The sequence below is a fragment of the Hyperolius riggenbachi genome, chromosome 6 (assembly GCF_040937935.1).
Source record: "Hyperolius riggenbachi isolate aHypRig1 chromosome 6, aHypRig1.pri, whole genome shotgun sequence".
Classification (NCBI taxonomy): domain Eukaryota; kingdom Metazoa; phylum Chordata; class Amphibia; order Anura; family Hyperoliidae; genus Hyperolius; species Hyperolius riggenbachi.
Window position 1 is genome coordinate 58,068,034 of NC_090651.1, and position 24,441 is coordinate 58,092,474.

Sequence of the window (24,441 nt, forward strand, 5' to 3'; positions counted from 1 at the left end):
TCATGCTTACTGTCGCTACTAATCAGAACTCAGCAACAAAACTTCCAGACTTGTAAGACTTATAGGGCTTTGCTATAGCCCCAGGAATCTGAATCTGCAATTTCTGTTACAAATATCAAAAGAGTTCACAAACTTTAAAGCAACAGTGATCACCTGAAAAAACTGCTTTAAAATACACAGAGCAAGACAAAGTAAGAAATACTTTAATTACAAAACAAAAAAATCAGCATAAGAAACTTTCTAATATATGAAGATTAGAAACAGCCCAGAAAGAACATCACAGATATATAATCTGTTACCTCAGTATATGCTATGAGGTTACACTCTGTACAACATACAGAAGCCAGAACTCTATGTATTCATGAATAAATAGGTTTATAAAGCCTATACATTATTGCTGTTTTTAACAGATAGCTTTTGGCGAAGCCAACGTCTGAAATTACCCCCATTATTTTTATTTAAAGCTAGTGGGAATAAATAGAAAAAAAAAAAAGCCAGATACCTATAAGGAGAGGGAAGGCTCTGGGTCCTGTAAAGCTTTCCCTCTCCTCTCCCGGTGCCCTTGTTGCAGCAGCAGCTCCTCCATTTGAATCCCCCACCATGGGGGACTTCAGAAGTCTTCGGGAGCAGAGTCCTCCCAAAGACAGGTGGCTCCATACTGCACGTGAGAGAGGGCTCTAGTGTGTGTGCAGTACAGAGCAGCCCCTTCTTTCCAGAGCAAGCCGTATTTGACCAAATTGGTCTAATACTGCTACCAGGAGCCATCGCTGGAACAGGGACAGAGAGAGGAGTGGAAAGACTGCCTTCCCTATACTCAGGTAAGTATCTGGCTTTTTTTGTATCAGTTCCCATTCACTTTTAATAGAAGCTGCCTTGGAAGGGGCACTGTCCTGAGGGGACCACTGTATTTTGGATATGAAACTTTATTAAAAAAAATAATAATTAGAAATTCAAGTGTCATAAGTTTGTGTACAAGATCATAGCCATATATACTTTTAATATACACTCAAAGAAACTTCCCACAGGACTCATGTTTTTGGTGTGAAACTGACTTATTCCAGATCAGGTCTGTTATATACAAAAAACCCACAAATTATATACATATACACACACTTTCCAAAACTGCAAATGCCACCAGTGGAAGACTTTACATAATGTACAAAGGTGCATAGTGTGGGGAAACTACTCCACTAGTCTTCTGTAAAAAAGCAGATAGGGTGTGGAGGTTGACTGAGTGCTTGGGGATATCGTAGTGAGAAAGTCTCTTTCTTCCGTTAGTTTTACTTCCGAATCGTCAAAAAGTAGCCACTTGCCCTCGTACTCTTTCAGCGTTTGTAACAAGCACATAGCGGTCTTATCAGAGAGTAGTCCGTCTGAGGAGGGTTGTGCTTTTTGATCACTGTCAGAATGGAGCTCACCGTTGAGACTAGCATTAGTTAATCCTTTGTCGTCAGAAAGGCTGCCAGTAACCCTCTCCGTTTTTGCAGTTTTGGGAGTGGAGAGCTGCTCAAAGTCCGATTTACTTCTCTGTCCACCAAGAAGGCCGACAGCATCTGTCCCCTTTTTATTCACTTTTCCAGATGGAGGTCCGTTCATACTGGTTCGCACTGAGATTTCACCATCGTGATTTTCCTCAGAGGTTCGCGCTTCTTCTTCAGTTAAGGGTTCAGTCTTAATGATGTCATGGTGGTCACTGGGGGCTTTGATCTGGTCTAGCTCCAAGTTGCTAAGATCATTAAGTTTTACATAGGCAGTATAATGCCCGCTGCTTATAGTCACTCCGCTGTGCATCACTACTGCAAATAGACCGTAGAGATCCTTAGATGGTTTTGTGCTCCACTCCTCCAATGACAATTGCAACGGTGTCAGCAAAGGAGTGTTTACTTTAGAAAGACCTCCGTAGCAGTCAAACCTGCAAAGACAAAGCCACATTTGAGCACAGGTGTAAAAGGTTTACCTCTTAACATTTTTCCATTACCTCTTACTGCCACAAAAAACAACATTTTCCTTTAAGGATATGCCCTATTGGCTAAAACATAACATTTAGGCACTATTCACAGTGCTCATTTGCATTGCAGAACAATTCTGCATGTCAACTCTCTGCCCATACAATTCTACAGGGCTATTCACAGTACAGTACTGCTTTAACCTCCCTAGCGGTATGGACAGAAATGTCCATTCAAAAAAACATGCTGTGAACAGTATAAACATGCATACACATCAATACTCTCCTGCACTGTATACTAGACCCTTGCTTGACACATTTTGGCAAGTTACAGGAAAAAAAAGTTTTAAAAATAAATTTTATCACTGTTTGCACAGAAATCCTGGGGAAATTGAACGCTGGGATGGTTAACACGGATCAAGTTATTCTAACTCACTGCATGCAGGCTTTGTATTAAAGTCTATGTCCAGTCTCCATTGCAGTTCACACATGCTTTATAATGTGTGCGTTATGCAACTAACCACTGTGAACCCAGCCTTATTGGTCACTTAAAATTTAGGAAATTACAAGTAAAACACCCATTTCTCATGCTAAATGTAGTAACGTGACTAAGGTAGCACAGTACACAGGTGTAATAAAACAATCTTATACCCCTTTCCACAATGCAAAATCTATAAAGCTGTATGTATTCAAAGACGCTATTAGGTGAACACTTGTTATGGCAACAAAACCCTAACTTATCAAGCACCCACCCAATGCTGTTTAGTATTTCAACACACAAAATTGCCTAATCTGTTGTCCATGAGTCAGTTCATTTCAAGTGTAGGCCCAGTTCACACAGGTGCTTGCTGGGCAATAAACAGCAGCCTCGGTGCTAGTTTAAAGCACTGTCCATTCAAGTGAATGGGCAGAGTCATTTACAGCCATAAACGCGTTTATCCCTATTTTCCTGTTTGAGCAGGGTGCTTCTATGGTCATCTACCGCTGCACCTCTATCTCCCTGCTGGTGTGAAAGCTTACAAATGCTTTTCTGCATGCTTGTGGTAAAGCATTTGACCGAGACACAGCAGAATGCCCAGCAAGCATCCGTGTGAATCTAGCCTAACAGATGTGCAATCAGTACAAGGCTTGCCATAGGCTGTCGATCAAACAGACTTACTCAGAATTGTTTGCAGCAAAGCACTTTAAATGGATGGTTACTATTTCTGGAATTTTGTCAAACAGAAGGCTTCTCTCCGCCTCCGTGTAATGGTGGCAGTTCTCGCAGAAGTATTTATCTTCTCCAACAATCCTCTCCACTGACGCAAACTGAGATATAGCCCACTTCAAAGTTTTGATTTCCATTCTGGGATCTGGAGAAACTATGAGAAGGGGGGGGAAAAAAAATACGTCTCAAGATTATAAGTTCACTAAACAGAATATCTTATGATGTTCAAAATGCACACAAGTCCAAATAAGGGTGTCCATTTCTTTAAAAAAAAACAAAAAAAACATTAAGGATATAATGATTTATGTGTAGTACAGCTACAAAAATAAAACAGATATGAGTCTAATATTGTTTTCAGTACAGGAAGAGTTGAGAAACTCCAGTTATCTATGCAAAAGAGCCATTGAGCTCTCCATGACTTACAAAGTTGCAGAGAACTTTCTTCTGAAGCTTGTTATTCTCAAGTGTCTGGCACTATGGTTTGTTTTTTCTGCAGAGGACAGTTCAAAAGTTCACTAGCCTACTGTGTAGTCATTTTAAATGCTGAGTGTAATATATAAACTACAAATATTAGAGAATGATGCAATGTTATAAAAAAAAACACTATATAACTGAATACTAATAAAAATATGAGAATATTTTCTTTGCCACTAATGTTTTAGTAATTATCCGTACTACACAACTAATTATATATTTATTTTCGCTCCAGTGTCTAACGTTCTAGTGTACCATTAAAAAAACTGATTACTTTTACATTTTTAAAGTGTATTGAATCTATCAATGCAACCATATGCTGAACCTCTGCCCTTTCGCTAGTTTTCAAGCACTTGCTTCCGAATGCTCTCTGATGGGTAAAGGGAACCCGAAGTAAAAAATAAATAAATAAATACCTCTGGATATATTTGACAAGGGCTTGTTGCATGCTCTCATGGCCTTGCTCCTGTCCATGTATGAGCGTGGCCGTACTGCTCTTGAGCACATGTACGGTATGTAGCATGAAGCCACTTGTGCATGGCTTTTTTGCAGATCATTCTCAGGCAGGTGCAGTACAGCCAGAGGTTAAAGTGTACCAGAGCAGATTTTGACTCACACTATGTATTCCAGAAGATCAACAGGACTGCCAGGCAACTGGCATGGTTTACAAGGAAATAAATGTCAGGCTCCATATCGCTCTCACCTCGGGTTCCAAAGGGACTCAGAGCTGAATAATTAAAGATTTTATACATACCTGGAGCTTCCTCCAGCTCCGATCGCTCCCACGCCGCCGTCCTCCGCTGCCCGCAGCTTCAGTCCCGTCACTTCAGTCAGTCAGAGCCAGTCTAACGTAAGAGAAGTGCACTGTTTGCGTTTCTCTCCAGTAGCTGCTGGAGAGATACGTAAAGGGCGCACTTCTCCTGCGTAGCTGGCCGCGACTGACGGGACCCGGTTCCCGAAGCTGCAGGCAGGGATCGGAGCGGATGGGGCTGGAGAAAGCCCCAGGTATGTATAAAATGTTTAATTATTCAGCTCTGAGTCCCTTTAAAGGGAACCCGAGGTGAGAGTAATATGGAGTCTGACATTTCCTAGTAAACAATGCCAGTTGCCTGGCAGTCCTGTTGATCTTCTGGAATACATAGTGCGAGTCAAAACCTTGAAACAAGAAAATGGCTAAGCCAGCAAAACCTGAGCAGAGCTGAGTCAGAGTACCTGAGCATCTGCATGTCCAGATTGATGTCAATTAGATCATTTCTATACAAAAATCGATCAGAAAAACCACTGGAAACTATTGAAAATTATCAAATTGTCTGCCAATCTGACAGGAGATTGTATTATGAGCACCAGGTACAAAAGTATTAGAGAGAGGATCAGGAGGAAAGCCAGGCAATCAGTATTGTTTAATAGAAAATAAATATGGCAGCCTCCATATCGCTGACGATTGCGGATGGTGAGGTACTCGCACGCGTTTATGGGGCGGGAGGAAGCCCTAGGTAAGTATCGTCTTTTTACTTTAGATCTGGTTTCCTTTAAGGGCTCATCTGCACTGAGTAACGCATAATGCACACGGTTTACGACTTCTATGCGGTTTATAAACCCATATATTGTTATCGCGGCAATAACTTCTATTGTAACAAGCACTGAATGCAAAAATACATGCAGCAGAGCAATAAAAGTACGCTGTGCTTAGAATGCTCAAATTTAAAGTAATGGGTAGTTTGTTGCCATGCATCAACAGTAGGGTTGCAACGGTATGAAAATCCACGGTATGATAACCGTCAAAAAAAATACCACGGTATGACGGTATTTCGGTATACGGTATTACGCAATTATTCTCATTACAACTACCCTTATAAAATGAGAACAGGTCAAAGTTGAACAAACTCTTTGTTAAACACTTAATACATGTCCGCTCCCCCCATTTGCATTATATTTTTCAGCTCTGGTATCCTTTAAAGGAAACCAGAGATGCAGCATAGTGAAAGTTTTTTTTATACATACCTGGGGCTTCCTCCAGCCCCATCATGCGCACAGATCCCTCCCTCGCCGCCATCCTCAGCCTTTTCTATCGCTGGTACTGAGTCCCGTAACTTCAGCCAGTCGCGGCCAGTCTGAGCATGCGCACTGCGCTCCGGCGGAGAATAATATATGCAGGCGTAGTACTATTTCTGGCCGCGACTGGCTGAAGTTACGGGACTCAGTACCAGCGATAGGAAAGGCTGAGGATGGCGGCGTGGCAGGGATCTGTGCTCATGATGGGGCTGGAGGAAGCCCCAGGTATGTATAAAAAAAAAACTTTCACTATGCTGCATCTCTGGTTTCCTTTAAAGGATACCAGAGCTGAAAAATATAATGCAAATGAGGGGAGCAGACATGTATTAAGTGCAGTCCTGGGCTGAGCCGCAGCAGAGGATTTCTTTACAAAGTAGGGGGACAGAGGAGAACAAGGGGGAGCAGTGGGCATGAGGACTCATCATGACACATCACACAGACATCACTCAGACATCCCACACACACACGTATACATCAGGCAGACACACATATATCAGGCGGACACATCATACACATGCCATAAATATACACACAGGCTGCATTCAAACACTGCACCTCTCCCACAGCAGCGCTGCTTATCTGCCGTCATAGCTTCAACTCCTACACGTGCAGTGTGCCTCTCTCTCTCCTTCTCCCGGGCGGGCGGCAGTGTTCATTTTCATGGGGAGGAGCGCTGGCCATTCCTTTGAACACTGATCTTTATCAGTGTTAAGCTCAACTCTGCAGTCGGGGGAGGAAGGAGACTGCATGCATCGAGCAGGAGGGAGAACGGGCTGTAGCCTTTTCTCATTTAGTGTAGTTATTTTTTAATCGCCTGGTGTCTCCCCCTCTGCTCTTGTGGTACAGTCCACAATTAAAAAAAAAAAAAAAAAAAAAAAACACAAGCAGATACTTTTGCCGGGGGAAAAAAGATCTCTGTGTGCGCTCCAGCCGCGTCATCACAGGACGCGCTTCACCACCCAGAGTCTGCACACATGTCGGCAAGCCTCCCGCAATCGTGAACTAGCTTTGGGAGCTTGCCGAGGGAGACGGAGAGCAGGACAATGCCGGAACGGTGGATGCGGAAATGCAGCCTAAACCGGTATTTCCTAAAAGTGCACGGTACGGTTATCATGCATTGTAAAACCGTGATATACCGTAATACCGGTAAATCGCGGCAACCCTAATCAACAGTGGAGGGATCCCACACCGAACACTGCCATTCCAGCGCAGGAGACTTGGGTGCAGCAGTAAGTAACTTCAGCGCCGTCACAAGACGGAGCTGAAGTTACTTCTAAAACACTAATTCGACCGCCAGCAATTGCTGGAAGCCGAATTATTTCATTCCCCACTATCCATGGCAGCCTGGAGGGGGAATAGTATTTCAAATCAATGGGAATTTGTGCAGGAGCGGGATAAGCCATACAGGCTGTATCCTGCGCCCAAGTCTCCTGCGCCGATTCCTCTCGTACGCATCCCACACTGCTCTAGGGCAGAAGGTTGCATGACATCACAGCCTAGGCTAAACATCACTGGGAGGGCGGGGTTACATACTAATATACAGCAATATATAGATCTAAGAAGCACAATGTTAAAGTATGTATCGTGAATACTTTATGTCCTCCAGTGAGTCATGTTACAGATGCATACAAGCAAGAAGTTTTACTCTACTGTTACTACTAAATGCGTACAAGCGTGACTTGACTTGGAAGCCAATGAAGTGCATGAGCTGTTAGAGAAGCATAGAAAGGTCGCACTGAAGGATATACTCACTGTCAGAGTTCTCCTCCACTTTAGGGGGCTCGTTCTCTTGGACAGGTACACTGATATCCTGGAAGTCTTCTCTCCTCTCTGTGAAGCACTCACACTCCAGACAGCGAGTCCGCAGCACCAGTTGGCCCTGGAACAGTCTCTCCACCAGATCAAACTCCGTTGACTCTATAATTATGAATTATATTATCAGGCATAAAATAAAATTCTAGATATACCGGTAAGTTGGAGAGATGTAGTGGAGCACTCCTCTTGTAAACAGTACGATGTGCCTCGGTTAAGCCAGCCACACTCTGGCTTGTAACAGATTTCCAATGGAAGAAACCGGCACCATCAGGTAAGTATAAGCTCTTTTATTTCCAAAAGGCAGCTATTACAGCACCTTTATCAAGCTAAGCTGTCTGCAGTATAACACATTCTGACATTAACAACACTTTTATACACAGCATGTTGGCAAATTCACCAATAACGGGCATGTACAGATTCTATCCAATCATATGGTCCGTCCTCAGAGCGGACCTGTTGGGGAACTATTCTAGTAAATCCCAATAATAGGTACGTTTAAATATGTAAACACCCTTCTCCCACACTCACCTTCTGACGGGCAAACAAGAACAGCCTTTGAGTCCAGGACCGTCTTGCAGCACCTCCCACCAGGCCGCCGGACCTGATGGGGAACTCACAAGCATGACGTGTGCGGAGGCAGCGTCATGCGTCCCCGCCCACGTATCCTGGACAACGGCATACACAGGCGGCGAGAATATCGCCGCTCTGTGTTGCTGATGGAATGGGGCGTGTCCCTGCAGCCCGCACCAATGGGGGGAGACTCATGTCATACCTGCAATTTGTGTAAACATTACATATAAACAATGCAGCCGATCGTAACTCATATATAGTGGTAACCTGTGGCACAAAACTAACGGAACGGACAGAGGAAAAAAGGGGCAAACAAATGGGAGAATATTTCATTATTCTAACTACGCATCAATGTTAATCATAGTGTGGTCCTTGTCGAGTGTACATGCTATATAGAAGCAGATTGCAAAGCTGCAGCCACATAGCTCTGCACTCCATCTACCAACAAGGATCACGTTCACTGTATTCCGCATAACACATCTGCCACTTTTCTCTTAGAGCAAGATAGCACATACAAATAGTCTCATCTCGGACTGCATACAGGGAGGCATACACGGAGCAACTATACGTCAAAGATATCATACTAAATAAATGGCACCAAATCTAATTCCCGGTTCAATCCCCGGGGTTCCATGGTATCTAGTTTTTTGATCCAGTATGCCTCCCTGTATAGCAGTCTCCTCACTCTATCTCCCCCTCTCCTAAGGGGCCCCACTTGTTCAATCACCATATATCTTAACTGGCTAACTTGATGATTGGCCTGTTTGAAATGGAAAGCAACAGCTTGGTCCGTCAAAGATTCTCTAATCGCATGTTTATGCGATGATAATCGTTTAATTTTTTGAGTCGTCTGGCCAATATACAGTAAACCACATGGGCATTTTAATGCATATATGACATATGTTGAGTCACATGTGAAACAATCTTTCAACTTAAATTTAATGCCACTATGAGGGTGGGTAATATAATCTATCACCGTCCTGTGCCGCCCATAGGAGGGAGGGAAGGACAGGGAGGCTGGGCAACGCTGCGGAGGGCGGCTACCCGCCACACAGAACGGCGGCGATCAGACCCCCCCCCCCCCCCAGCAGGACATCCCCCTAATGGGGAAAAAGGGGGGGGGAGGGAAGTCTGATCGCCCTGCCTCTATCCTGACCTGTGCTGTGGGCTGGAGAGCCCACGCAGCACAGATCAGCGAGAAACAGCCCGGTCCTTAAGTGGTTAACGTGCCCTATCCGCTGGATTTATCAGTATTGGAACACTGAGCTTGCAGTCCGTGTCATATTAATGCTGCTGAGGTTACTGGAACTAACTTTTACATGCATACAGCTCGATTTTAAAGAGAACCCGAGGTGGGTTTGAAGAATATTATCTGCATACAGAGGCTGGATCTGCCTATACAGCCCAGCCTCTGTTGCTATCCCAAACCCCCCTAAGGTCCCCCTGCACTCTGCAATCCCTCCATAAATCACAGCCACGCTGCTGACAAACAGCTTGTCAGAGCTGGCTGTGTTTATCTCTATAGTGTCAGTCTGCTGCTCTCCCCGCCTCCTGCAGAACTCCAGTCCCCGCCTGCATCCCTTCCCTCTCTGCTGATTGGAGGGAAGGGACGGGGGCAGGGACCGGAGCTATGCAGGAGGCGGGGGAGCAGCTGAGACTGACACTACAGATGTAAATACAGCCTCACAGCACGGCTGTCATTTATGAGGGATTGCAGAGTGCAGGGGGACCTTAGTGGGGTTTGGAATAGCAACAGAGGCTGGGCTGTATAGGCAGATTCAGCCTCTGTATGCAGATAACATTCTTTAAAACACACCTCGGGTTCTCTTTAAAGGCCCTTTCTATATGAATTATGTCCCTCCAATGTGAGTACCCTGTGTGTATGGATGGTGTGTATAGTTCTGCATGGACACATATGACAATGGCTATATCTGTATTTATGAATAAGTCGTTTAGGTATTGTGATCACTAGGTCCTAACAACATAGAAATGGATATGGATAGAAATGGATATGGATAGAAATGGATATGGATAGAAATGGATATAGATATAGATATAGATATATATATATATATATATATAGATAGATATATATATATATATTTTTTTTTCATTCTTGTTCAGATTCAATATATAGTGTCTGACCTACTAATCTGTCCACAAAACCTGTCCAACCTACATTTCGGATCTTACTCAGAGATACACACCTAGCCGCTCACTCCGTTCCTCCAATGAACTTCGTCTGACCGCCCCCCACATCACACAGTCCCATGCACGCCTCCAGGACTTCTCAAGAGCTGCTCCACCACTTTGAAACGCTCTACCTCCACCCATTAGGGCAGCCCCCTCCAACATCTTCAAGGCCCTCAAAACTCAACTTTTCACTCTGGCCTACCACCCCTCACAATTGCTCTAAACCCACAGCTGAACTCTGGTCCCTACCTTTCCTTCTAGATTGTAAGCCTTTGGGCAGGGTCCTCCTTTTGTGTCCTACCTGATCATGCACCTCCATTACTGTGAACTCATGCGATGCACTTGAGTGAACCTAACTTGCCTAATCTCATGCTCCCCTCCAGTGACTGACTAAGCATTACCTTATTGCTCATACTGTGCTGTGTGATCTGGTTTTCTTGTATTCCTGTATTGTCATATTGCTGTTTGTCACTCCTAAATAGTGTCTGTAACCTAAATTAACGTCCAGCGCTGCGTAATGTCAGCGCTTTATAAATGCAATAAAATAAATAATGGGTTTGTGCTCAGATGTGTTGATGTGGGCTGTGTTGGCTCTATTTTAGACTGATATACAAACATTTTGCATTTTGGTAAATCAGTGCAGTAATACCAATTATTTTATAAATTATGTGCTATAAATTGCAAGTTTACTTTTACGTACATCTGAAGCAAGAGGCATATTGAGGCTGCCATATGCATTTCCTTTTAAATAATACCAGTTGCCTGGCATCCCTGCTGCTCTTCCTGGCTACTGAACCACACATTTGAAACAAGCATGTGGTTAATCCAGTTAGAAATACATGATCTAGTGCAGTCACTGGAAAGTAAATGCAGAATCTGGGACAAACTGCCATTGACCCTGATAGGCCGAATAAACTTAATAAAAATGATATACTTGCCTAAATTCACTTATGTCTTTCGACAATCCCCGATTTGGCTCACACAAAACTTTTTCAAAAAGTTGAATTCTACCCTACTTAGATTTATTTGGGCGGGTAAGCAACCCCGTATAGCTCTAGATATCCTATGTCTACCAAAAAACAGAGGGGGTCTAGCTATGCCTGATTTTCAGAAATATTTTTGGGCTTCTATCCTAGTAACGACCCGCTGGTGGTTCTCGCAAGATGAGTCCAATCCTGTAACCACAATAGAAGCTGCGATTCTGGGCTCATACGAAAAACTAACAAATTTACCCTATAGAGGTCCTAAATGCTCTTCACAAACTACGCAAGCTATGCTAACGGTGTGGAAGGCATGGAGGGCGGCTAGGGCCCCGCTGGCAGGGGGAAACGTACTCTCACCACATACCCCACTATGGGGCAACACCCAGCTTCAACACTTTATGACTATACCGGATCCAGTAGTTTGGGCGAACTTTGGAATTAAAACACTAGCTCACATACAACAGGGACAAACGATTTTAACTTTTGATTCTTTGAAATCACAATTTAACCTGCCTAACACACACTTTTTCCGCTATCTCCAGCTTCGGCATGCTTACTCTTCACAATTTGGAAGATCCCCCCCGACACTAACCATGGACGACCTAGAAAAATTACTTTTAACTAGAGATTTGCCTAAGGTACTCTCAGCAATATATTTAGCACTTCTGACTCTCAATAACACTAAATTAGATAAATGCTTCAACAAATGGCAACTGGTGGTGACAGGATTGGAAAGGGATGACTGGGACGAGGTCCTGGAACTATACCCGACCTCGGTCATCTCAGCCAGGGACCAACTAGTCCAGACTAAGTTTTTACATCAAGCCTACTACACGCCGGAACGTATGCATAGAATGGACCAATCTTTTTCAGACGTCTGCTGGAGATGCCAAGCGGCGCAAGGCTCTTTCGTGCATATGTTTTGGTCGTGTCCAAGGATCACCCCCTTTTGGAAAGACATATTATCAATGATTAACAGACTATTGAAAGTTGCTCTCCCGCTGGATCCGGGTCTTTTACTGCTGGGGAAAATGGAGGAGGATACATTAGCCCACCACAAACAAATATTAGTCAGAACCCTCTGCTTTCAAGCTCGCAAAGAAATACTCAAGCTATGGAAAAAAATCTTCTGTCCCTACCTTGGGAATGTGGGCCAAATCTATTAACTCCTCTCTGCCTTTATATAAAACTACATACCTAAATAGGAGATGCCCAAATAAATATTATAAAATTTGGGGCATATGGGAAGCCAGAATTATGGACCCAACGGACTCAGAATTTATTCCAATACTGATATAATAATTTTAGTTTCCTAGACTTATGAGGATTAGGCCATGCGGCAGTGAGGGATCGGGGGCAAATCGGGATGCGGTAGGTCATTTTCTCTTCTCTTTTTTTCTTTCTTACTCGCTTTCCTCCTCACAGGGTGGTTTCTTGGATACTGGCAAACCATTATGTAACACTAACTTGATACTATAACAGTGTTCATTTAACTGTACTACGCTTGACATTTAAGTGGATTTGTATCAGGAATTTTTCTGGATTGTTTTCCTATTCAACCACACCTGTTTCTTATTGGTTCTATCATGCTATGTTGTAATGTTTTTTTTGAAAAAAATAAAAAAAAAACTTTACTGTTAAAAAAAAAAGAAATACATGATCTGCATGCTTGTTTAGAATCGAAGACAAAAAAAAGAGGAAGAGGATCAGCAGGCAGTTTGCACTGCTTAAAATGAAATAAGTCAGCCTCCATCTCCCTCTCACTTTATGAAATCGTTCCACACATAAAACTAAGCTGGAGTACGAATGTAAACTTACCAGATTGTGAAGCATCAACATCTTTGTTTTCCTCTTGTTTGCAGCTGCCATTTCCCTTCTCCGCCTCCTCAATCTCTGTCCTTTCAAGCTCTGGTTTAATGCTGGGAGCGTCAGGCTCAATTGGGGGACTTTTAGGCGTATTGCTGTTTTTGCTCAAGTTACAAAACCTAGACAAAATGCTTGGTTGTTTGCCGGACTTCAACCAGTTTAGTCCTAACCTGGATTTCTTATTAGAAGCAGTGCTGTCTGTGGCCGTTTTAGCAACTTCTGCTTTTTCTTGTTTTTCTGGTGCAGACTTCCTCTTTGATCGGGTAATTCTCTGATCCTCTGGATGTGGATCTTTTGTCAACTTTGTCCTTTTCTTTGCATTCCCAACTTCGTTGTCACTCTTGCGTTTCCCATTCTCATTTTTCTCAATCTCGGTGCCTGAGCAGGCGGATTCTTCCTGAGGTTTCTCCGAAGAGGCAGCTGGGGTCTCACAAGGGCTAGGTTCTTTATTAGTCACCTGTAAGTTTTTCATCTCCTTTTTAAGAGCCTGACAAGCTTCCTGTATGTTCCCCAGTATACACTGCAAGACCTCCTGTGCATCATGCTGAAGATAGCCTTCATACATGGGATTAAGCTCTCTGTTGAGACAGGATTGTAAATTTAGGCAACATTCAACATAGCAAGGAGCAATCCTAACACATTATGTCAGTGTAGATCTAAGGAAAATACAAGACATTTTCTTTAGCAAGTATAGCAAGAATGTGAGAAGCACATTAGAACAGCACTTTAGAGGAGAAAATGGGAACTGGCATAAATCTATGACAATTAACACAGTTACGAGGGATGTACTTAATTTCCCATTACTGCAGTATTTGTGAGCCCACGCATGATAAATAAAGGAAAACTGGTGTCTAATTTAACAAGATATAGAAAGTGGTGCAAAAGCTCCTGGCCAATACCTGCCACTAGAGCTCCAGGTTGCTACGTGCTCGCAGTAAGCATGGAGCTCTAGTAGCTAGTTCAGAAAGCTGCCAGGAACACTAGAGGAAGCAAGCAGGGCAAAAACAGGTAGCTCTATCTTCTGCAACATGCTCCGCAGTGCACTCTGCATATGGGGGCCGCCACACATCACCCCTGGTATATTGCCTGCAGGTGGGCTATAACAAAAGAGACTTCCTTTTAAAGCAGCAGGGTCAGCCATACTATGCCAGGAGAAAAAGACAGAAAGAAAGGAAAAACATTCTACTTAACAGATGTATTGTACTGTCCACGTTTTTATTTCAGTGAGTTTTATAATATATATTACTTTATATAGTAAATAGAGAATTCTGTTCCCAGCATTTTCCATTTTTGTTCACTCTGACACCAATTCTGATGACATTTCCTCCCTTATTTTTTTTCTTCTTCTAGAATCTGCTCTAGCTAGCTTGCTTTGTAAGCAAGCACAGCAAGATCAGCATCATGTCACACTGACTGCCCTCAGCCAATCAATGAGGAGCAGGAGTGTGGGAGGGGTGATGACGCGCTTCCTTCTTGTCAGCAATGTACCAAATACAGCCAGGCTGACAATATTTATTACAGCAGAAACATTTCTGATTAGATTGGAGTGCTAGCAATGCAGTGTGAGGTTCCAGGCTGCATAATGAACACAGAGTAGTGGGTAAATGGAATTTGCTTTTGTGGCAGACAATCTCGGTTTAAAAAGGAAGATCGGCTGTTAGAAAATTCCCTCATATTACATTTTGGACCCCTGTAGTAAGGAAGATGGGTCTCTTAGAAAGTCTGTCCAGAGTTTGATAATGAAGCATTCCTAAATACAGGCAGAAGTTTCAACGAGCATTTCAAACTCTAATGCACTAAAGTTATAAAGTGAAACAAAGCTGCTCTATCATACCTTAATGTATTGAGAAGCCTCCTTGGCTGTGCTGCTAGTTCCGTATCATAATTCTCCGGATTCAAGAGAAAGGTAAGCTGTAAGTGTTCAGCAGAATGGACCAAAGAGCTCAGGCTGCAGATCACCTCGTAGCTTGCTGGCAAATCTTCTTTCATGCCATCCTGTAACAAAAAAACAAGTATTTTAAAGGACACCTGAACTGAGTGGAATATGGAGGCTGCCATATTCATTGCCTTTTAAACAATACCATTTGCCTGGCAGTCCTGCTGATCTATTTGGCTGATGTTCTGAATAACCCCAGAAACAAGCATGCAGCTAATCTTGTCGGATCTGACAATGACAGAAACACTTGATCTGCTGTATGCTTGTTCAGGGTATATGGCCAAAAGTATTAGAGGCAGAGGACTGCCAGGCAACTGGTATTGCTTAAAAGGAAATAATATGGCAGCCCCCATACCCCGCTCACTTCACTTGTCCTTTAATACAGCTGCAAATGCAATATCAAACACTATCCCTATCCAAAGAAACCCCCCCACTGGCTGCTACTGCCAATCATAATTACCCTACTACTGCAAAATTTCTTCACGAAAAAAAAAAAAAAAATCAAATTGTACACCACGTTAAGGACCGAAGCCATTCTTTAGGTATAACAGTACAATAAGAAAAACACTCTTCTATGTGCAATAAAGCCCTCCCATAAAAATACATCGTAGATAACTAGCCTCCGTTTGCAAAATAGCTTCTTTCTCTGGAGTGGTTTCAGGACATTCAGGGTGATCCACTGCAGTTAGAACTGTGCATGCCCCAAGCAGAAGATTTGTTGCTGAGCACTACTACCACAGATGTGTTCCAAAACAAAAAAAAGTGGATGCAATTCAACAAGCTTTTACAAACAGGGTAATCAGACAATGACAGAATTCCCCTGATCATTTTTTTTCAATATTAAACTGAGGTACGTCAAAAAGCCAGTAATATGCCTAAAAGCCAAATACAGTATGTGGATTTCTAAAGTGAGGTTATATTAAAATAATTTATTTTTAGTACAGTAAGGCCTAGTGCACACCAGAGCGGTTCTGCTGCGGTTTGCGATCCGCTTGCGGGTGCAGATCCGCTAGGGTAATGTATTTCAATGGGCTGGTGCACACCAGAGCGGGAGGCGTTTTGCAGAAACGCATAGTCCCGGGGTGAGGCATTTTTTGGATTGTGGATTGTTTCTGCCTCAATGTTAAGTATAGGAAAAACGCAAACCGCTCTGAAAAACGGCACTTCAGAGCGGTTTTGCAGGCGTTTTTTGTTACAGTAGCTGTTCAGTAACAGCTTTACTGTAACTATACATGAAATCTACTACACCAAAAACGCTTCACAAAACCGCAATATGCTAGCTGAAACGCTACATAAGAAGAAAACGTTTCAAAATCTGCTAGCATTTTGCGGATCTGCTAGCGGTTTTTGGTGTGCACCAGGCCTAAAAGTTAAATACAGGTCACCATCAAATGTAATTAACACTTTACCTTGTCAGCTGTCTGTTCTTTGTCATCCTTTACAGTATCTCTTTTCTTAGAAATAACATCATACAATTGTTTGATTCCACTTTTGAACCCAGGGCAGTAACATAAAACCTGGAGTGCAAAAAAAAAAAAAAAAAAAAAAAACACAATTAGCTCAAAGTTTTGGGAGGGGGACAACTAAGACAAAACAGGGCAACAAAGACAGATGGGAACGTACCTGGAGAATGCTGTTAAGGTAGCACGTGTTGCCAAGATTGTTAAAACCCACAAATGGGACCAGATTTTCTTTCTTTACACAGCAAACAGAAGGAGACAGTTGAGCAGCAGGAACTACCTGATCAGGGCTAGAAAATGTGTAAGAATTATAAATATATAAAATAGCAAACATTTTAAAAATTACAGCTAGAGTCTAACTTGTGGTTTTCTCTATTTTTTGTCAATGAGTTCAATATTAATGTGTCCAACATTTTATACACACATACTGCATGATTGTTTCTGGTGTTATTCAAGCACTACTGCAGCCAAATAGATCAGCAGGGCTGCCAGGCAACAGGTATTGTTTAAAAGGAAAAAATAAATATGGCAGCCTCCATAATCTCACTTCAGTTGTCCTTTAAACATTTATTAACCTGAGCGTTATGCCGCTCAGGAGGTTTTGCTGGCCTCAGGAGTCCCCCAGTATAAAACTATTAGGTTACATGGCTGCATAAGGTGTTAGCTAGCAATAGGCTAGCTAGTATAAGTGTTCACAACCCCCCCCCCCCCCCCCCCGATCTTATACATTACCCAGGCTCTATCCAATGATCGCTGCAGCCTTCCCGCGCAGCTCCGGTCTTCTCTATGTGTAGGGTCGTACATGACGTCATGCACAGTCCTGATCCTCCCCATGGAGAAGACAAGAGCTGTGCGCGAGGCTGCGGCAATCGCTGGATAGAGCCTGGGTAATGTATAAGCGGCTGGATCGGATGCAATCGGGGCAGCTGTGGACACTTATACTAGCTAGCCTAGTGCTAGCTAACACCTTTTATGCAGCCATAAAACCTAATCGTTTTATATGGGGGGACTCCTGAGGCCAGCAAAACCTCTTCAGCGGCATGCCCGACAGTGTCGGGCATACCACTTAGGAGGTTAAAGCACTCCCACAGTTTATGTGACTGACCATGCTGTAATTATGTTCAAACTAATACAAAAAAATTCTGTACCACACTATCTGCTCAAGCTCACAATATGCAAATTAATTCACTTGAATTTGCATATTACATGTGCTAGTCTCCGGGATGCAAGTACTTCCGAAGGCTGCTCAAGGAATACCAAAGACCAAGCTGGTCTCATAACTTTAACAGGGGACATCGCAGGAACGATGGGATGGACTGAGGAACAGGAAGGCTCTACATAGGTATGTATCCAACCTGAATTTCGTAAACCTCACGGGACCTGTGACCGAGATTACTATAGCCAGACGTTTCTGATAACGACATTCTACTGTACTACAATTGTAAACCAAAGGATGTCTATATTAGAAATCGACCCGTTTACATTTTGACGAACCAAACCTCATGCACAAAGTCTTGGTCTGGAGATAAGTTTACTTACACTTCTGGCTCTTTCTCCTCTACAGTCTGGGTTTCAGCCTGCTGTGTCTCAGCAAAGTCCAATGCTCTTTTTGTTTCTTTCTTGTGGAAGAAGCGTAAAGATAAGCGGTTTCTCCTGGTAGGACTAGCTTTAGCCAGGACAGTCTGACTTTCGCACTGTGTAACGCCTGGCATTTTGCTGATCGTGGGCTCCAGTGCCAGGCTGATCACGTATCAAGATTAGTGCCTGTGAAGAACAAATACAAAGTACATTGTTCAATCCCTTCAAGAGAAGATTACTACAGTAGTCTAAATGAGTTTTAGCTTTAAAAAAAACAAAAAAAAAAAAACTGGACCACTACAGAATACACTCAGCATTTGCCAATGGCTGTACATCCAGGCTTTGTAAACTGAAAAAAAAGCAAAACCTAAAATAAGTCCTATTCTATGAGTCTTTACCAATACAAAGGGTGCGCAAACTAACTCAGCAGTTGTGGTGTTAAACCACACAGTATATTCTACAACTTCTTTAGCACAGAACTTACCACAAAACCAACCCCGACATCTTTTACCAACTTTATCTAGCCCACAAATCTAAGAAACACCTGTCTCCTCTTGCCATTGAGCACACCTGTTCTCAGTAAATAAAATGATGCGATAATTTTACTTGTTTGAACAAAAAATTAAATGCCAACAATCAGGAAGCATCAGTAACAAGACATACACTTTCAAGAACAAAATTTGTTGGGAACATATAAACTGTTCTTACTGCAAGGACAACTGAAGTGGGAAGAGTATGGAGGCTGCCTTATTTTCATTTAAAGTGGACCTGAACTCTTGCACAGGACAGAAGGAAAACAGAGAAATGCACCCTGTATGCCTTAGGGCTCGTTTCCACTATCGCGAATCTGCATGCGTCCAACGCATGCAGATCCGCACATGTAATACAAGTGGATGGGCCTGTTTCCACTGTAGCGTTGTTGAGGTGCGTTTTTTTCAGCGTGAAAAAAACGCACAAAAGAGCCAACGATTTCGCCTGCGTCGGGAATCCGTGCGAATCGCCGCTAATGTATTTAATAGTAAAAACGCATGCGTTTGTTACATGCGTTTTTACCCGCGATTTCGCGTGCGATTTCGCACCTTTTTCAATTTTATTTAGCCCTGGCAGTGTCATGGTTAATTTCGCATGGCACCCTGCCATGCGAAATCGCAGGCGAAATCGCAGGTAAAAACGCATGTGGAAACGCATCCGCATGCGTTTTTACAAGCGTCGGAATGCGGCCGAAATCGCGTCGCAACAGTGGAAACAAGCCCTTAGTTTAGACTGTCTAAAGGTGCCCATAAGTCTATCAACTTTGTGGCGGACAGACCATCCGATTGGATAATTATCAAATCGGATAAAAATCAGTGCCGCCAAGTGCATGCCCGAGCGACGATGCGACCAATTTCAGGCCGAACATGTTGATCGGACAGGATCCAAAATGTCAGGCATTTGTGGTCGATTGGGAGCCCGGTGGTAACAGTGAGCTATATCAGAACAAACAAAACCCCTGACGCTGTCCCTCCTAATGTTCAAATTGTGCCCCCCCCCCCATGCAATATACATTACCTTTCCATGTTCGACGGCTCCGTCCATACACGTGCCCCACATGGTTGCCTGAGTCAAGTCCTGTGGTGTATGGGCAGCCAACAGATATTTCTATTATCAGATTCCATTGGAGATATTTGTCTCTACTGGATGTATGGCAACCGTAATTCTTCCTCACCTGTGACTAATCACAAGTGTAATTTGATTGCAACCGTGTCAGCTGGCTACCTCAGCAGAACAGATAATTTCCCAACAGGATTTTAACCCTATCTCTGCTTCCATGAAAGCAGGAAGAAGACTGCAGATTTATATCAACTGTAACAAAAGTGTTTCTTTAAAGGCCATTATGCTGTTGCCTATCTTTTAGAGCAGAGAGGAAGTTCTGAGTTCAGGTCCACTTTAAACAATACCAGTTGCCTGGCAGCCCTGCTGATCTATTTGGCTGCAGTAGGGTGTGAACACCACCAAAAACAAGCACGCAGCTAATCTTGTCAGATCTGACAATGTCAAAAACACCTGATCTGCTGCGTTCTTGATCAGATGGGCTAAAGGTGTTATGCCGGGCATACACGGGTCGACCTGGCGGATCGACTCCCGCCGCGTCCCCGCGCGCAGCCGGATTGATTCCCGCTCGTCCCTGCGGACGATCCTCATCTTCCACTCGATTCCCCGCTTGCGCGGGGTCAAGCAGGGAATCTATCCGGCGGGTCTTTGGAGCTGTCGGATATTATCAATCGAGCCATCAGCGGCTCGATTGATAAGGGAAAAACGACCCGTCTATGCCCAGCATTAGAGGCAGAGGATCAGCAGAATAGTCAGGCAACTGGTATTGCTTAAAAAGGAAATAAATATGGCAGCCTCCATATCCCTCTCACTGCAGTTGTCCTTTAAGTTTAAAACAAGGTTGAGAATGCAAGGTGTAAAGCCATATTTAACATATCAAATATTTCTATATCTGTACCACCAATATTAAAAAAAAAAAAAAAACATTAAGTCACATTACTGATCTTGGCAATCAAATGTATCAGCATTCAGTTATCTGACAAATGTAACAAAAAGACACAGCCTGCCAAAGGATGCCATTAGTCACCAAAGTATGTACAGTGCTCCCTTAATTTTTTGAAGAGGGATATGGAGGCTGCCATATTTATTTCCTTATAAACAATACCGGTTACCTAGTTACCAGTTACCTAGACATGTTGATCTTCTGGCATAACTATACAGAGACAGAGGGCCATATGCAATTCACTTGTTCTCCTGAGTTTTCTCCTAGGTGATATTTTTAAATGTGTCAATAAAATGCCTTTGAAGCCACCAAAAAGCAAGAAAATACTAAAAATAAATTTTGATAGTACTTTTGCACTTACTTCTCGGTACTTTTTCAGTTTAAAAGTGCTGGAAAGTTATTTTAAATTTAAGATGAAAAATTATTTCCTAGGATAAAACGTAGGAGAAAAGTGGAATTGCATATGGGCCAGAGGCGCTTAACTTGAATCCTTGTGCAGATTGTTTGATACTCCTCCCTATATTGCCTGATGAAGCGGGGTTGAACCTGCGAAACGCGTTGCATTTCTTTTTGGAGTTCCTAATAAATGTGTTTGACTGTCTGAATCGCAGTCGTTGTCGTGTCTGCTTGAGGGAGGTAAGACCACCACTTCCTCCTTCAATTTTGCCATTTAAATTGGTTTTTAAGCTCATTTAATCTAATCTTATACTTTTGGCGCCTCTGTTCATTGTATACAATTCTGGCATAACTAGTGTGAGTAAAAACCCTGGAACAAGCATATGGCTAATCCAGTCAAACCAGAGTATCTGATCTGCTGAATATTTGTTCAGGGTACATGGCTAAAAGTATGAGACACACAGGATCAGGATGACTGCCAAGCAATTTGTATAGTGTAACAGGAAATAAATATAGCAATTTCCATATCTCTCTCACCTTGGGTCAAAAAACAAAACAAAACAGATACTTGACTAATGGGCACTTCAGGTGTGCTCTAAAGGGAACCTAAACTGAAAAGGATGTGGATTTTTTTCTTTTAAAATAATACCAGTTGCCTGACTCTCCTACTGATCCAGTGTCTCTAATACTTTTAGCCACAGCCTCTGAACAAGAATGCAGATCAGGTGCTCTGACTGAAGTCAGACTTTATTAGATGCATGCTTGTTTCAGGTTTGTGATTCGGCCACTACTGCAGCCAAACAGATCAGCAGGACTGAGGGCTCTTCCACACCAGAGCCCGTTTTCTGTGGTTCAACGCAAAGTCGAAACTTTGCATTAACCGAAGTCCATATACTTTCATTTTACCTTTTCACACCAGACGCTGCGTTTCAATTCGACGCGCCCGAGAGCCTTTAATCGCCGGGAACCAGCGTTTTCAAGTGGGGTTGAATTACTACTGCCGCTGATTGCGTTGCACCGCTACATTCCGATGACACGCTGCAGGCTATTCAACGCGTGCAGGAGAACGGCTCCTGCACGTGTTCTAGATGTGAAAGAGCCCTGACAAGCAACCGGTATTGTTTAAAAGGAAACATCCATATCTCTCTCAGTTAAAGGAGCCAATAAAAGGTAAAATAAGGGCTACTTATCCGGGACTTCGTCCAGCCCCAAGCATTTCCCTCACTGCAGCTCAGCTGTTAGCCGTCTCTGCTTCCCGGTCCGCGGTGATGACGTCAAGCCGACTCGGATTTCGGCCTGTACTGCGCCTACGCGAGCGGCACTGTTGATCTTAGCCACGTGGACCGGAGCGTATGCACGTGGCGATGATTGCAGCGCAGACGCAGTACAAGCCGGCCTCCAGTCATCACCGCGGACCGGATAGCAGAGACGGCGACCAGTGTAATGCCGATTTATGCTTCCTATCGAGACATGCTGAAATCCGATCTGGGCATGTGCACTTGAGCTCAGTTTGCCTGATATCATTCCGCCGGCTTGTCGATACTAACTACTACTAAGCATCCCATAGAAGCAGGTTAGGAAAAGTTGTAGGTTAGTGTTAGGAGTAGAAAAGGGAGGTTAGCGTTAGAACAGATGGGAGGTTTAGTGTTAGGATAGGAGAGGGGGTAGAGTTTGGGTTACGAGGGGAGAAGGGTGAGTAAGTTAGGCAGACCGGTAGCACATACCGATAAAATTGCATATTTAGACACCTTGACTAATCGATTGACGCTACCAGATTAGACCAGGTAGTACATTTCGACAAAGTAGGCCAACTCGGCACTACTAGAGATGGGAAGTTCGGATCTTTTCAATGATCCGGATGATTCGAATCGGATCATTGAAAAGATCCGGATCTTTGATCCGAATCTCGGATCATTTTACTACCGATGCATTCGGAGTGAAATGACTAGCAGGACAGGTCTTTCCCTGCTGTGGACAGGAGAAGGGGAGGGGGGTGGACACACAGAGAAGGGGAGAAGATGGACAGAGGGCAGGGAGTGGACAGAGAAGGGAGGAGGGACGAGCAGAGAGCAGAAATGTTTGTTTGCACACAATACCCACATGCTGCAATCATATGCTTTACATGTATTTCACCTATATGCTCATCTGTGTACTTTGAAAGCAAACGTCGCACAGTGAAAGAAAGCATTCCACAAATTCCCAGAAGATAAGTGCAGCTGTTTAGTGCCGAGTGCAGGAGGATCATATTTCAATCACAGTGCCTACAAAGTTACTGAGCTGTGCTGAGCCAAAAGTTTCCAATGTGATCACTGTGCAGCACTACGGAACAGCCAGCCTATAATGGGCAGCACATTGCAGCCAGTATGTGTGCTCTACACATATCTGGCAGTGGCACCGATGTCCCCTCTCTCTCATCTACCTGTGTGGCTGCAAGGCTGGCTCCCCTCCAACTCAGCGATCCATCCCTGCTCTGCTTCCAGGACCCCGCTGCCCGCTGAGAGGGGGCGTGTCGCGTCTGGCCCCGCCCCTTTTACGATCCGAATCACTCATTTTGATGATTCGGATGATCGACTCATAAAATAGATTCGGATCAAAGATCCGAATCGTTCATGATCCGGACAACACTAGGCACTACACCGGCTGCAGGTAGAGTTGCGGCAAGGGACATGCTGGGAGCTTGGGGCTGGACGAAGTCCCGGATAAGTAGCTCTTATTTTACCTGTTATTGCCTGATAAACTGTACATTACAGGGCAGCTGCACAAGCTACGAGATACAAATCACTTGGAAATAGAGGAAGGCACCTGCTCGCCTGACCTACATTACAGGCCTGGACTGCTAACCATCAGATACGCCTCATGCACACTACTTGACATTAGTACGCACCTCATACATCACAGGTCCCCTTTAGCAGCTAACAGCACAAGTGTGCGCACCCCAGCCACAGTACACCAGTAACTGATATTGAATGGAACTATCAGCAGTGGAAGGTAAAGTTGGCGCAACCAGAGGCAGACTCAGGAGTCTCATAAGGGGAGAAGCGAGGCTGCTCTGCCTGGTGTCCCCTCTGCACACCGGCGCCACACGCTCCCAGCAGCCAGCCAGGCTACGTGCTGAAGGGCGGGGACGGCCGCCATTACTGGCCGCTTGTTGCGCGCACTTTGAAACTGCTGTGGAGGCGGGGAGAAGGGCTGGGGCCCTGGGGACGCACGCAACGTCTAACCCCACCATAGATAAGTACCTGTCGGCCTCGGCGAGTCTCAGGCGCCCCTCAGCACATCCGTCCTCTCTCTGGCGGGAAACAAATCTCCCAAAAATCCAATTTTCCCTTCACACGGCTCTGCTGCTCAGGTCAGGTACCGCCCACTCAGGCCGAAGCCCGCCTTTTCCAGCGTGATGACGTCACTGGGCCGTCGTGAAGCGGCTTTCCGCCAG

General features: G+C 44.0%; 2 protein-coding genes across 3 annotated transcripts in view; one reads left to right on the forward strand and one right to left on the reverse strand.

The window, feature by feature from the left end:
• Positions 1 to 183: 183 nt before the first annotated feature.
• Positions 184 to 24,432, reverse strand: USP1 (ubiquitin specific peptidase 1). Of its 2 annotated transcripts, none has more exons than XM_068239362.1 (9): positions 24,248 to 24,432; positions 18,041 to 18,265; positions 16,665 to 16,791; positions 16,451 to 16,558; positions 14,940 to 15,100; positions 13,058 to 13,683; positions 7,431 to 7,595; positions 3,105 to 3,306; positions 184 to 1,912 (listed from the first exon to the last, which is right to left on the reverse strand). In XM_068239362.1, the coding sequence occupies exons 2-9, from the start codon at positions 18,211 to 18,213 to the stop codon at positions 1,183 to 1,185; spliced, it is 2,292 nt and encodes a 763-aa protein (XP_068095463.1). In that variant the 5' UTR covers positions 18,214 to 18,265; positions 24,248 to 24,432; the 3' UTR covers positions 184 to 1,182. The 2 variants fall into 2 exon arrangements, with proteins under 2 accessions (XP_068095463.1, XP_068095464.1); XM_068239363.1 differs by lacking the exon at positions 24,248 to 24,432 and adding an exon at positions 23,893 to 24,132.
• The window catches only part of KANK4 (KN motif and ankyrin repeat domains 4), a 267,015-nt gene continuing 266,204 nt past the window's right edge, over positions 23,631 to 24,441 (forward strand). Inside the window, exon 1 of the mRNA XM_068239357.1 lies at positions 23,631 to 23,654. The gene's annotated coding sequence lies outside the window, so the exon portion shown is untranslated. The remainder of the gene's footprint in view (positions 23,655 to 24,441) is intronic.

Coding starts and splice junctions, on each gene's coding strand:
- USP1 (XM_068239362.1), bottom strand. CDS start 18,213: ATGCCAGGCGTTACACAGTGCGAAAGTCAGACTGTCCTGGCTAAAGCT. Junction 16,792..18,040: donor GAGGAGAAAGAGCCAGAAGT/GTAAGTAAACTT, acceptor CACATTTTCTAG/CCCTGATCAGGTAGTTCCTG. Junction 13,684..14,939: donor AGGCTTCTCAATACATTAAG/GTATGATAGAGC, acceptor CTGTCTCAACAG/AGAGCTTAATCCCATGTATG.